Raw genomic sequence first — 14,152 nt, 5'->3', positions numbered from 1 at the left:
CCCCTTCCTGTTAATATCATTCCCATAACTATTCGAGCCAGTTGCAACAAATCCCACCCCTCTATTTCGCTAACCTATACTACAATCTCCAGTCAAATTTATAAACTATGATCTATACTAACAGCAATGAAAACCTAAACTTAACAAAATATAACTTTAAAACATAAACAGACTTATCCACAGACAAACCTCAGACATATGGATAGACAACCCTTACAAACAAAACCATAAGGGCCTTTTCACTGCTGGATTGAAATATATTTTCTATATTAATTCTTGAAAAAATAATGTTAGTTCACTTCTGGGATTTGTGTGGCTTCTCTCCTGTGTGGACTCTCTGATGTCTCACTAAGTCTGCCTTCAAAGAAAAGCATTTCCCACAATGCTGGCATTTGTATGGCTTCTCTCCTGTGTGGCCTCTCTGGTGTCTTACTAGGTGTGACTTCAAAGAAAAGCATTTCCCACAATGCTGGCATTTGTATGGCTTCTCTCCTGTGTGGCCTCTCTGGTGTCTTACTAGGTGTGACTTCAAAGAAAAGCATTTCCCACAATGCTGGCATTTGTATGGCTTCTCTCCTGTGTGGCCTCTCTGGTGTCTTACTAGGTGTGACTTCAAAGAAAAACATTTCCCACAATGCTGGCATTTGTATGACTTCTCTCCTGTGTGGCCTCTCTGTTGTCTTACTAGGTGTGACTTCAAAGAAAAGCATTTCCCACAATGCTGGCATTTGTATGGCTTCTCTCCTGTGTGGCCTCTCTGGTGTCTTACTAGGTGTGACTTCAAAGAAAAACATTTCCCACAATGCTGGCATTTGTATGGCTTCTCTCCAGTGTGGACTCTCTGATGTGTCACTAGGACTGACTTCTGAGAAAAACATTTCCCACAATGCTGGCATTTGTATGGCTTCTCTCCTGTGTGGACTCTCTGATGTTTCACTAATTCTCCCTTCAAAGAAAAACATTTCCCACAATGCTGGCATTTGTATGGCTTCTCTCCTGTGTGGACTCTCTGATGTTTCACTAATTCTCCCTTCAAAGAAAAACATTTCCCACAATGCTGGCATTTGTATGGCTTCTCTCCTGTATGGATTCTCTGGTGTCTCACTAGGTGTGATTTCAGAGAAAAACATTTCCCACAATGCTGGCATTTGTATGGCTTCTTTCCTGTGTGGACTCTCTGATGTGTCACTAGGTTTGACTTGAAAGAAAAGCATTTCCCACAATGCTGGCATTTGTATGGCTTCTCTCCTGTGTGGCCTCTCTGGTGTCTTACTAGGTGTGACTTCAAAGAAAAGCATTTCCCACAATGCTGGCATTTGTATGGCTTCTCTCCTGTGTGGCCTCTCTGGTGTCTTACTAGGTGTGACTTCAAAGAAAAACATTTCCCACAATGCTGGCATTTGTATGGCTTCTCTCCTGTGTGGCCTCTCTGGTGTCTTACTAGGTGTGACTTCAAAGAAAAGCATTTCCCACAATGCTGGCATTTGTATGGCTTCTCTCCTGTGTGGCCTCTCTGGTGTCTTACTAGGTGTGACTTCAAAGAAAAACATTTCCCACAATGCTGGCATTTGTATGGCTTCTCTCCAGTGTGGACTCTCTGATGTGTCACTAGGACTGACTTCTGAGAAAAACATTTCCCACAATGCTGGCATTTGTATGGCTTCTCTCCTGTGTGGACTCTCTGATGTTTCACTAATTCTCCCTTCAAAGAAAAACATTTCCCACAATGCTGGCATTTGTATGGCTTCTCTCCTGTATGGACTCTCTGATGTGTCAATAGGTATGAATTCCGAGAAAAACATTTCCCACAATGCTGGCATTTGTATGGCTTCTCTCCTGTGTGGATTCTCTGGTGTCTCACTAGGTGTGATTTCAGAGAAAAACATTTCCCACAATGCTGGCATTTGTATGGCTTCTTTCCTGTGTGGACTCTCTGATGTGTCACTAGGTTTGACTTGAAAGAAAAACATTTCCCACAATGCTGGCATTTGTATGGCTTTGCTCCAGTGTGGACTCTCTGATGTTTCACTAGGCTTGGCTTCTGAGAAAAACATTTCCCACAATGCTGGCATTTGTATGGCTTCTCTCCTGTGTGGACTCTCTGATGCTTGACAAGGACTGACTTGTAGGCAAATTTTTTCCCACAATCCTGACATTTATGTGACTTCTTTCTTGTGTGGACTCTCTCATGACTGACAAGTTCTTCTGTAAACAAGGACAATGACAGACGAGACTGAATCTCAGTTTTAAGAGAGGAAGGTGTTACCCCAAGATTTAGCCCTACGTTCACCCCTCCCTATTTCAGGTTAAATTAATAAAGTTGGTGTGAGTGACCCGAGCATGACACTGTTCTGGATGCCCCAAATCCATATAATGATTGTATCCTTACTCATAGGAGCTAGCAAAGAAGAGATTGTAGGGGAACTGCCATGAGGAAATCAGTGGAAGCAGATAATCAGGCCATTGAAAAATATTCCATTAAATTTGTGTAAAAATATTTTGATTGAAAAGTGGCATCATTTCCTGTGAGACTGCCATAGAGTGTTGAGTCAGAGCACATGGCATGACTCACAACCAATACAGTTACAGGCCAGCTAAAAAGGCCAATGTCATTCTTGGTTGCATCAATACGAGTAAAGTTTCGAGATCAAGGGATGTAATAGTGCCACTCTATTCTGCTTTAGTTAGAATAATTCTGTGTCCAGTTCAGGGCCCCACAATTTAAAAAGGATGTTGTCAAGTTGGAACATGCCCAGAGGAAGGCAGCCAAAGTGGTGAAGGATCTTGAAACCATCAAGCCCTTTGAGGAACGACAGTAAGACCTCTTTGACAGTGCAACTCCCTTAGTTTCGTGTAGTCCTCTTCCTTGATGGTCTTTAAATAGAGGCTGGATGGTGTTTGGAAATGATTCTATAATTCTAGTGGAATCATAACACCAGGATAATTAAGCATAAAAGGGACCTCAGTCTTCATAGAAAGGACAATGGAGTCAGGTTCCTTACCCACAGAAGCCACATTCTCATAATTCTCCATCATTACACAATTGTACATAAGTCTCTGCTTCTTCGTCAACAGATTCCATTCATCCTCAGTGAAATATACTGCCACATCCGCAAAGGTCACCTGCAACAGAAAACAGCCTTCATCCAGAGAGTGACTAAGGAAAAGGGGAGGAAATTGCATGGTGCATCCCAAATATTATTTCATCACTTCAGAATTCAGTGCAGGAAATAAACTTTAAATTATGTTAGCAAGCAAAAACCTGCTGCCTTTAAATCTAGTTTGTCTCGAATCCTTTCAATATAATATACTTAGGGAGCTGGACATGTTTAGCCTGGAGAAGGCAATAATAATAATAATAATAATAATAATAATAATAATACATTTTATTTATAGACCGCAATGATCATAAGTTAAGAGGTGATATGATAGCCCTGTTTAAATACTTGAAGGGATGTCATATTGAGGAGGGAGCAAGCATGTTTTCTGCTGCTCCAGAAAACAGGATCCGGAACAATGGATGCAAGCTCCAGGAAAAGAGATTCCACCTGAACATTAGGAGGAACGTCCTGACAGTAAGGGCTGTTTGACAGTGGAACACACTCCTTCCTCAGAATGCAGTGGCGTCTCCTTCCTTGGAGGTCTTTAAGATGAGGCTGGATGGCCATCTGATGTGTATGCTTTGATTGAGAGTTCTTGCATGGCAGGGGGTTGGACTGGATGGCCCTTGTGCTCTCTTCCAACTCTATGATTCTAATATCATAAACAATATAATTTAGGCCATTGCTGGGATATTGAAGATGTATTAGGATACTCACTATCCCAACACATACAGAACATTTAGCCACTAAAGAATTATAGTGCATTTAGAAATTTCTTGTCACATTTCAGACGCAAACGTCATTTTTAATAACAGTTTTGGGGAGCACGCTGGGATTGAGGGCTACTGGGGCTACCCCATATTTAGATCCAGAGATGTTCCCCCATATTCTGCAACATTGCAGAGATGGGAAAAGCAAGACACATGTGGACAAGCAATCCAGAAGGCGGTGAGGATGGCCAAAGTTGTTTATGAGGAAGGTGATACAAATGGGGAAGGGCACAGCAGTTTGCTTTAGCTTCAGCCTCCTGGGAAGGGCAATATCCTGCCTCCATCTTTCCTCTCTTCTCCCCACTTTAGAGTTGATGGGGTGCAAACTGAATGGCACTCAGGAACTGAAGTGAGCTGAGAAGGGGGAAAATGGGAGGATGAGAGAGCAACCAGGACATTTTTAAAAGCCCCTGAAAAAGTGGGGTGACAGAGGGTTAACCAGGACTGTCTCTGCCATATTGGGAGAATATGTTCTCCACTTGCTTTCATGAACTGGCCTAGCAGTGACATAGATGAAACTTAATAGTCAAGAACTTCAACTCACCAAAGAATACTTGTACCTCCGCAGACTGTTTCTTTTGCAGCCCAACTCCCTCCGTTTGGCTTCTGTGTCGGCCATCAGGTGGGCAGGGGTCCTGGTGGTCTTGCACTTGAGTCACTTCCAGCAAGAGAGGCCCCAAAGCCGTGTAGAAGGAAGCAGAGATGAAGGTCCTGATAAAAGGGAGCAGGGTTAGGATTAACTTGGCAATAAACCTTGCAGCACTCAAAGACACAGAGAATAGCATCCTGCTGTTGACATACGCAGGTGACATATGCCTCCTTTGGGTCAATGCAGAGGAGGGCATCCCTTCCTCTCTCTGCACCAAACAAAGCCCTCTGGACCTAGCATAGATTCACTGCAGCTTCCCTACACAACAGATACTCCATGCCCTATTAGAGTGATGAAGGATGAGGAGATGGGGAATTGGAGAGGGCCCTGGTTATGTCCCTCCAGCTAGATGTGAAATGGGTGCATCACAAATAAATAAATAAATAAATAAATAAATAAATAATCTGCTGAAACCTCCAGTTGTCCCTAGTGCTTTTTCACAGCATCATCTCCTTTCCGAAGAATGCTGCATCCACACTGCAGAAATAAGGCACTTTGACACCGCTTTAACCGCTCAGTGCTATGGAATCCTGGGATTTTACCTTTGGGACACTTAGCCTTATCTGCCAGAGAGCTCTGGAGCCACAACGAACTACAAATCCCAGGATTCCACAGGATGGACCCAGGAGAGTTAAAGTGGTTTCAAACCGGATTATTTCTGTAGAGCAGATACAGCATAAATTGTTTGTAAAAGGATAGAAGCACCCAAGTCTTGTTTTTACCCTTCAAATAATGGTTTTCCTTTTAAAAAAATTAGTAGTTTGTTTTAGTGTGTAATCCTTATTTTTGTTGCTCTTGTTTGTTTCTATTTTTATTTGGTCATTTGAGATGGCTTCCTTCTTGAGTGAAAAGCTCTTAATAAGAAACTGGGGAGACTTTTAAAACCTCCCAAAGGAGCTACTTTTGACCTTGTTTGGGGGGACTAGCCTCCCCTTAGAAGCCAAAGCCCAATGTTTGTGAAGAATAAGAATAAGGCTTGTATTAAAACTATTCTCCCCATTTCTCATCTCTTTTAAAACCCATGTTCCCCAGAAGGAGCAGCGCTGTGTAATATAAAAAGCCTCTCTGAAAAGAGACACAAAAGACACACAAAGAGACACACTTCCTTCCTTTTGGCCCAAGGAGCCTGGTCTCCTTCTGACTCTGGAGCCTCAGGAGAGAAAGAGAAGCCTCTGTTCAACTGAGGCCTCAGAGAAGGTTCCAGAACATTATTCCCCACAGTCACAAGCAGCACAAAATGGCCACTGGAACACAAAACGGCCGCCTCTGCATCAGTGCTTGGCAGTTGGCAGTTTGAGGCCTTCAGGGACCCCAAAATCGGAAGGGACCCCAAATAGGATTTCCAAACCTTAACAACAGCTAAAATCTTTGCTGATACTATAATACAGAGACTGACTGAGATACTAGAACATGGCCACATAGCCTGAAAAACCCACAAAAAACTGTCACTGAGATACTGTTTATAAATATTTTATGTCTTTATAAATAAATAAAATTTAATAATAATAATAATAATAATAATAATAAGAAGAAGAAGAAGAAGAAGAAGAAGGTACAACCAGGAGCTAGTTCTCCCTGTGGCTTTCCCCCCAGGAACCCCTTCTCCCTCTCCTTCTTCCCCTGAAGAATCCTCAGAGGCCTCTCTGGTCCTCCTCCTCCTCAGGCCCTTCCTCTGTGCCTTCCTCCTCCTCCTAGGACTGCAATCCTGGCCCCACTTTCTGGGAGTTAAGTCCCAGTGATTTCTGGTTCAAAACACACTGCAGTAATGATGATGAAGATGATGATGATGATGATGATGATGATGAGTCTTTTCCTTCAAAAGCACAAAGCCTTGTGGAAGCTCAAAGGCTAACAGAGGTCCAAATCACACAGCAGAAATAACTCTCTTTCACACAGCTTTAACTGCCTTTGCTCAGTGCTAGGAAATCCTGGGGATTGTAGTTTATTGTGGCACCTCAGCTCTCTGACAGAGAAAGCTAAATGTCTCACAAAACTACAGTTCCCAGAATTCCCTAGCATTGAGCCAGGGCAGTTAAAGCAGTCTCAAACTGGACGATTTATGCAGTGCATTTTGGATCTCTGTTAGTCTTTGAGTTTTCACAAGGCTCTGTGGTTTTGGGAACACGAAACTAATTATCATAATTGTTGTTGATGCTGATAATAATAATAATATCCCATTCCCCCTCATAAAGGGACACAACTGAAATTACAAGTTTAAGAACATTGAATTTTAACATACAAAAGCATACATTAATATAAAAGTAAAAAGAATTAAACTAATTCAGCTCCCTCTCTGGAAAGTGGGAGAGACCTAGAAGGGACTTAAAATGCGAAGAGAGGAAAAGAGGAGAGATGCTGAGGGGGGGGGGGGTCTCTCATGTCCTGGAGTTTGCACCCATTGCTCCATCTTGCAGTCTCCTCCGCTGGGAGGAAGGGAGCGTGTGGAATTCTGGGAAAGGCTGGCAGTTGGCTTGGAGCCTGAATAGGGTTCTAGAAGGCTGGTGGCTTTGACTGTTGGCTGCTTAGGAAGAAGGGCTCATCTGGATTTCCCTGGCAGTGAAGGAAAGATGGGTGCCTCAATGAGGAGTTCCCAAATTTGGTTCCTATGTGATAATGATGAATGAGAGTGAAAGCCCCCCCAAGTTGGAGTCAATGATGCGGGGCTGGAGGGTCTTCTGTAGGGAGGCAGTCTTGGGGGCTGGAAGCAAGGAAGCCTCCTCCTCCCTCTGAAAATGCCCTCAAGGCTCCTCCGGCTGCCAGGCCTCCTCTCCTCTCTTCAGAGTTTCTGTGGGGCCATGATATTTTGGAGGGGAATCCCAAAGGGACTCTGTGACAAAGGAACCTCAGAATATGATCTAGATTGCAAGGTTCTTTCTGAGGAAGGTGAAGCAAACTAGGAGAGGCTGCAGCTGTTTGCTTTTGCCTGAGCCTCTGGGAAGGGCCCCTCTTCTCCTTTCTCCCCTGTTGTCTTCTTGGAGGGCAGACTGCCTTTATGCTTTGGACTCAGTTTGCAGCAATGGCAATGAGCTGAAGAGGAGGGAGAAATGGTAGGAAGGGAAAGAAGAAACCAGGAAATTTGAAAAGCAGCTGAGAAGGTGGGAGGGCAGAGGATGAATCGGGGAATGTCCCTTCCAAAATGGGAGAGTTGAAGGGCATGCAGAAGGAGCTGGGCCTGGAAATGGAGGAGGAGAAGGGGGCTTGCAAAATGACCTCCGTGGATGAGAAAGCTGGGCCAAGTCCATGAAATGAAATGGCCCAGTGAAATGGTGTCCATAATATAGAAGCCAGAGTGGCATAGTGGTTTGAGCATAGCTGAACTATGACTCTGGAGTTCAGATGTGGAATCCCAGCTCCGCCATGGAAAACCATTGGGTGACCTTGGGCAAGTCACACTCTCTCAGCCTCAGGGAAAGGCAATAGGAAAGCTATTCTGAAGATATTTGCCAAGGAAACCCTGTGATAGGTCTGCCTTAGGGTCACCATAAATTCAAAATGACTTGGAGACACACAATAACAACAACAACAACAAAAGCAACGTCTATTATATAAAATGGCAAAACCAAGAATTGCTTTTGGAATGTACATTATTTTTCTATATTTTCAAGCCTTGAATGGTTCAATCCACAGGTAAAGAAATCTGTAGATAGAGAGGGCTATCGTCATCATAATCATCATCATCATGAAAAAGTAGAGGGTCTTCTTTATCAAATTTGTACCAGGAGGGCGACTAAAATGGTGAAGCGTTGGAAACCAAGACCTTTGGCTTAACAAGGCTACAGGCCTCTTCCCCCACAAAAAACTCTAATGCACCCCTGAAAGGAGATCCTCCCTCTCACTTCTTCTTTTTGTGGAGAGCCCCTTCTCCCCCCATGCCCCTCTCTCTTCTCCTCACAACCACAATCACAACAACAACCCTGTGAGGTTGTTCTGCCAGGCAATAGAGACCAGTCCCTCCATGGTCTCCTTCTGGGTCAGAGGAGGGGGATGGAGGGAAGGCCTTGGCAGCCATTGCTTTGTGTGTGTGTGGGGGGGAGGCAATGGCCTTCATGCCATAGACCAATACCTACCCCAAAAGAGAGTATTCATTGAGGCCTTTCCTCCTTCCCCCCATGGCCACCTTTCCCTCCTCCTTCTAGGCCTGCCCCCCACAATCACCTTTCCTCTCCTGGCAATGGGAAATGGGGGCTCTAAGACTTTTCCTGTCCCCCTCTGAGAAGCAGCTCCCCTACACAACAGATACTCCATGCCTTCTTAGAGTGGTGGGGGATTAGGGGATGGGGAATTGGAGAGGACCCTGGTTATGTCCCTATAGCTGGATGTGAAATGAGTGCATCATAAATGAATAAATAAACAAATAATCTGCAGAAACCTCCAGACGTCCCCAGTGCTTTTCCTCATCATCGGCCCATTTCCCAAGAAGTGTCATCCACACAACAGAAATAAGGCACTTTGACACCACTTTAACCGCTCAGTGCTATGGAATCCTGGGATTTTACCTTTGGACACTTAGCCTTCTCTGCCAGAGAGCTCTCATGCCACAACAAACTAAAAGGCCCAGGATTCCATAGGATGGAACAAGGAGAGTTAACACACTTTAGAACTGGATTATTTCTGTAGTGCAGATACAGACTGAGTCGGTTGTAAAAGCACCAAAGTTGATTTTTATCCTGTTAAAAATGGCTTTGCTTTTTAAAAATATAAGCAGTTTGTTGTTTGTTTGTTTGTATGTTTATTTGTTTCATTCTTGGTAATATGAGTTACTCTGGTCTGTCTCCTTCCTTCTTGCCTGAAAATCTATTAATTAGGAAACTGGGGAGACTTTTAAAACCTCCCAAAGGAGCTACTTTTGGCCTTTTTTGGGGGACTAGCCTCCTCTTAGAAGCCAAAGCCCAATGTTTGTGAAGAAGAAGAATAAGGCTTGTATTAAAACTATCCTTCCCTTTTCTGAATTGTTTTAAAACCCATGTTCCCCAGAAATAGCAGAGCTGTGTAATAAGAAAACCCTCTCAGAAAAGAGACACAAAAGACACACAAAGGGACACACTTCCTTCCTTTTGGCCCAAGGAGCCTGGCCTCCTTCTGACTCTGGAGCCTCAGGAGAGAAAGAGAGGCCTCTGTTCAACTGAGGCCTCAGAGAAGGTTCCGGAACATTATTCCCCAGAGTCACAAGCAGCACAAAATGGCCGCCAGAACACAAAATGGAATTCTGGGAAATGTAGTTTTGTGAGACATTGAGCCTACTCTGTCAGAGAGCTCTGGTGCCACAATAAACTCCAGTTCCCAGGATTCCCTAGCACTGGGCCAGGGCAGTTAATGTGCTCTCAAACTGGACTATTGCTGCCGTGTGTTTTGGACATTAATTGGCCTCAAACTGTCCATAGCCTGCAATGCATCTCCTAATTCTGTTGGCAGTCCCTCCCTCCCAACACTTTCTCATTTCCCCCCAAAACCTGAGCAAAGCTGGCAGATGGAAAGAGGTTTTAAAGCAGCATTTAAATCTGCACTATTTGTTTTTAAAAGACTAAATGTCCCAAATGCTATTATCAGTTTTGTAGCTATTATTACAGAAAGACGCAGAGTGCAAACTCCTCAAGTACCTTTATTTTCTGGAGTGAGATGGGATTTTCCAACTGACTCACTGTGATGATCTCCGGTGGTCCAAGCAGACAAACTGCGGTTCTGTAATAATAATAATAATAATAATAATAATAATAATAATAATAATAATTTTATACCCCTCTCTTCAGCCAAAAGGCTATCAGAGTGGATTACAATTGTTAATTAGACATTTAGACATTATGGCTCTTAGCCCAGCAGACCCTTAATTTCCTTAAATCACGCTGCCATCATCCAGTGAATTATAAAAGGGTTTCCCTTAACCTACACTGGGACCAGTTAAGGAACCTTATTTCTACTTCTTTACTGATCTTCCCAAGCATCAACTGATCCAAGACACGTGTAAAAGGAGTGTGAGTAGTAGATACTCCAAGGAGGTATTTACTATAGATAACAAAATATAAGTAAAACATAAGTCATACAAGATATTAAGAGTCTTGCAGGTACAATATTTGTAAGTATATAATATTCAATTCATACTAGCTATTAAACAAATAAATGAACCTAAGCGTCCAATTCTGAGACTAACTTCCAAGATCCGCTCTTTAACTCTCTCTCTCGATCTCCAACCGACACAATTCCCCCAACTGTCTCTTGGTCTCTCAGGCCTTATATCTCCTTTTCACGGAAGCTTCCAGAAGAACCTTTATCTTGCTCTCTGATTGGTCAAGAGAGCCTTCCGTAGCAGTGATGTCATTCTGTGTGGGATGTGGGAGGGGCTGGGATTCCAGCCAATGGCAGCCCTCAGAGTGTCATCAGGAGGACTTCTTCTGTTCCTAAAAGAGCATTGAACCCATGGCTTTGAGACAGGGCTGGTCCTCCATTTTGATGCAGTGAGGCTCCTGGTGCAGGCAGTTGGTTTGGAGCCATCATGAAAGGAAGCCATTCCTAATGACTGAATATGTGGGTTTCCTATTTGTATTGTCAAGTATGGGAAGAGGGCCCTGTGGTGTTCTCTGCCTTTTGTGATAAAAGAACTTGACCAAACAGACTGGAAATCAAATACATAAATAATAAAACTTGGATGATTGGGAGAGGCTGCCATAGACTTATATCAGTTTAGAAAAGCAGATTGTCAGGACCTACATGGAAAACTTTTCATGTGCTAAAAAAAGTCTCCCATCACACAAGAAATCTAGAAGACCAGGAACAAAAATTGCGGCCTTGTCTTTTCCCTCTCACCCCATTCTTGAAGATCCAGGGAGCTAAGGAAAAGAGAAGGGAGGATGTTCCAATATGTCCCACTCTATTGATATCCTGAAGGGATCAAAACATATTTGGGATTCACCATGTGCTTCTCTCCTTAATCACTCTCTGGATGAGGGCTATTTTCTATTACAGATCACCTTCTGAGATGTCGCGTTGTTCTTCACAGAAGAGGAGGAAAGGCCATTCTTGAGTCTGAAGCAGAAATGTTTATACAGGATTTGGAAACCAAGTTTAGGAAACGGTGCTATAGTCTATTAAGCACAGAGTGATTCCCCCCCCCCCCCCCCGGAATGCTTGTATAGTCACACAACTATAAATCTAACAATTCCATGGCAGTTAAAGGAAGCCCTATGAGGAAGGACTTAGGGAACTAGGGATGTTTAGCTTGGAGAAGAGACATTTAAGAGGTGGTATGATATCCCTGTTTAAATATTAGAAGGGATGTCGTATTGAGAAGGGAGAAAGCTTCTTTTCTGCTGCTCCAGGGACTATGGATGCAAAGTGCAGGAAAAGAGCTTCCACCTCAACATTAGGAGGAACTTCCTGACAGAAAGGGCTGTTTGACAGTGGAACAAACTCCATCGGAGATTTTGGTGGAGTCTCCTTCCTTGGAGGTCTTTAAGCAGAGGTTGGATGGCCATCTGTCAGGGATGCTTTGATTGAAAGTTCCTGCATGGCAGAATGGGGTTGGACTGGATGGCCCTTGTGGTCTCTTCCAACTCTATGAGTTGTAATTCATTTTGGTTGCATCTACACTGCAGAAATAGTCCACCTTTAACTGCCATGGCTCTCAGTGATATGGAATTCTGGGATTTGTAGTTGTGTGACTGTAAGAGGCATTCCAGCGGGAAAAATCACTGTGTGCTTAATAGACTATAGCAGTGTTTCCTAAACTTGTTCCCAGGATTACAGATCCCCCGTTTACTGACCAGTAAAGTCCAAACCACTTGGAAGACCAGAGTTTATGAAACACTGGTCATTATAGCAAAGCCTTTGTCCGCATAGATCATGAAAGGCTATGGAAAGCCCTTAAAGCCATGGGAGTGCCAAGACATCTGATAGTCCTGATGAGGAATCTACTCAGGACAAGAGGCTTCTGTCAGAACAGAACATGGAGATACAGAATAGTTCTCAATTGGCAAAAGGCTGCATCTTATCACCCCAACTATTCAGTTTACATGCAGAAAATAAACGAAGAGCTGGTTTGAAAAGGAGGAGGGAAGATAAGAGGAAGGAACATCAGCAATCTTAAGATACATGGATGATACAATACTATTATTGGAAAACACCACAGACTTGGAACAATTACTAAGGAAGGTCAAGGAGGAAATGGCAAAGGCAGGCTTGTTACTGAACATAAAGAAAACAAAAATAATGACTAGGGAAGATGTACATAAATCCAACCTAGATAATGAGGAAGTTAAAAGGTTTATTGTATCTTGGAGCAAACATTGATTAGAATGGGAAACTGCAGTCAAGAAATCGAAACAAGACTATGAATGGGAAGGGTAGCCATGAAGGGACTGGGCAAGGTCCTAAAGTCTAAAGATATACAACTGAGCACTAATGTCCAGTCCATTGTATCCCCTGTTGCCATGTTCGGCTGTGAGAGCTGGGCAGTAATGAAAGTGGATGAGAAGAACATGAATTCATTTGAGATGTGGTGCTGGAGAAGAAGGCTGAGTCAAAAAGACAAATGGGTCCGAGAACAGACCAAGCCTGAAATGTCCCCGGAAGCCAAAATGACTAAACTGAGTCTGTTGTATTATGGCCACATCATGAGGAGGCATGAACCATTGAAAAGGAGAATAATGCTAGGAAAGGTAGAAGGGAGTAGAAAGAGAGGAAGGCCGCATGCCAAATGGCTAGACATAATTCGGGAGGTTACAGGGCTGAATCAAGGGAACCTGAGCAGAGCAATGGAGGATAAAGGGCTTTGGAGGTGGTTCATCCACAGCGTTGCTGTGAGTTGAAGGCAGCTAATAACAACAAAGCAAGTAAAGACTTAAGGGTTTTATTTCAGCATCAGCTTCTGTGGGTTGTGATTCATTTCGGCTGCATCTGCACTGCAGAAATCATCTCATCTGACACCACTTTAACTGCCCTGGCTCAATGCTATGGGATTCTGGGAATTATAGTTTTGTGAGTTTTGTGTTAGCCTTCTCTGTCAGAGAGCCCTGGTGCCACAACAAACTACAGTTCCCAGGATTCCATAGCATTGAGCCATGGAAGTCGAAGTGGTGCCAAACTGGATTATTTCTGCAGTGCAGATACAGCCTTTCTCAGATGCTTGGAGTACAGTATTGTAAGATCATATGCACACACACACACACACACACACACGCATATAGAAACAGACATACAAACGCACACACAATTAAATGATTGTGGATTGAGATCAGAATGAACAAACAATGGAGGCAATAGCTATTATAATACTATTATAGGTGATATATAAGAGCTCCCTTAATTGTCCTAATCCTAAATGGGTCTTTCGAAGTCGGGTTTGCCCCCTCTCTTCTTCTCTGATGCTGTTTTTAAATTAAACATGTTGAATTTGTAAGATGCCTGAGTGGCTGCTAGGAAATGAAAATGGTGACATTGTAAGAGAAATTTATTTTGTATGATCCAGTTAAGGATCCTATTGATTCCTTTGGCACACATCTGTGGTCCAATCCTATGGTTTATTTTCCTTCTCCAAGATTAGTACACACAGAATGATAGGCCCCAAACGCATCATTAATGATTCCTTTTGAAGTGAATGAAATGGAAACAGGCTGAACTATGGCTATATTATGGCCATTTTC

The 14,152-nt window shown here is 43.3% G+C and overlaps 1 protein-coding gene across 1 annotated transcript; it reads right to left on the bottom strand.

Moving 5' to 3' along the window:
• Window positions 1-295: 295 nt before the first annotated feature.
• LOC149301653 (uncharacterized) lies at window positions 296-4,490 on the bottom strand. The gene is made up of 2 exons (XM_089484342.1): window positions 4,416-4,490; window positions 296-2,233 (listed from the first exon to the last, which is right to left on the bottom strand). Exons 1-2 carry the CDS (start codon window positions 4,488-4,490, stop codon window positions 296-298), a joined length of 2,013 nt encoding a protein of 670 aa, XP_089340468.1.
• Window positions 4,491-14,152: the final 9,662 nt, after the last annotated feature.

Source organism: Sceloporus occidentalis, unplaced genomic scaffold, assembly GCF_023333645.1.
Source record: "Sceloporus occidentalis isolate IW3139 unplaced genomic scaffold, rSceOcc1.0.p SCAF_21, whole genome shotgun sequence".
In the NCBI taxonomy this organism is placed as follows: domain Eukaryota; kingdom Metazoa; phylum Chordata; class Lepidosauria; order Squamata; family Phrynosomatidae; genus Sceloporus; species Sceloporus occidentalis.
This window is presented reverse-complemented; position numbering and strand designations above follow the sequence as displayed.

Coding starts and splice junctions, on each gene's coding strand:
- LOC149301653 (XM_089484342.1), bottom strand. CDS start 4,490: ATGGCCGACACAGAAGCCAAACGGAGGGAGTTGGGCTGCAAAAGAAAC. Junction 2,234..4,415: donor GGAGGTACAAGTATTCTTTG/GTGAGTTGAAGT, acceptor ACTGAGATTCAG/TCTCGTCTGTCATTGTCCTT.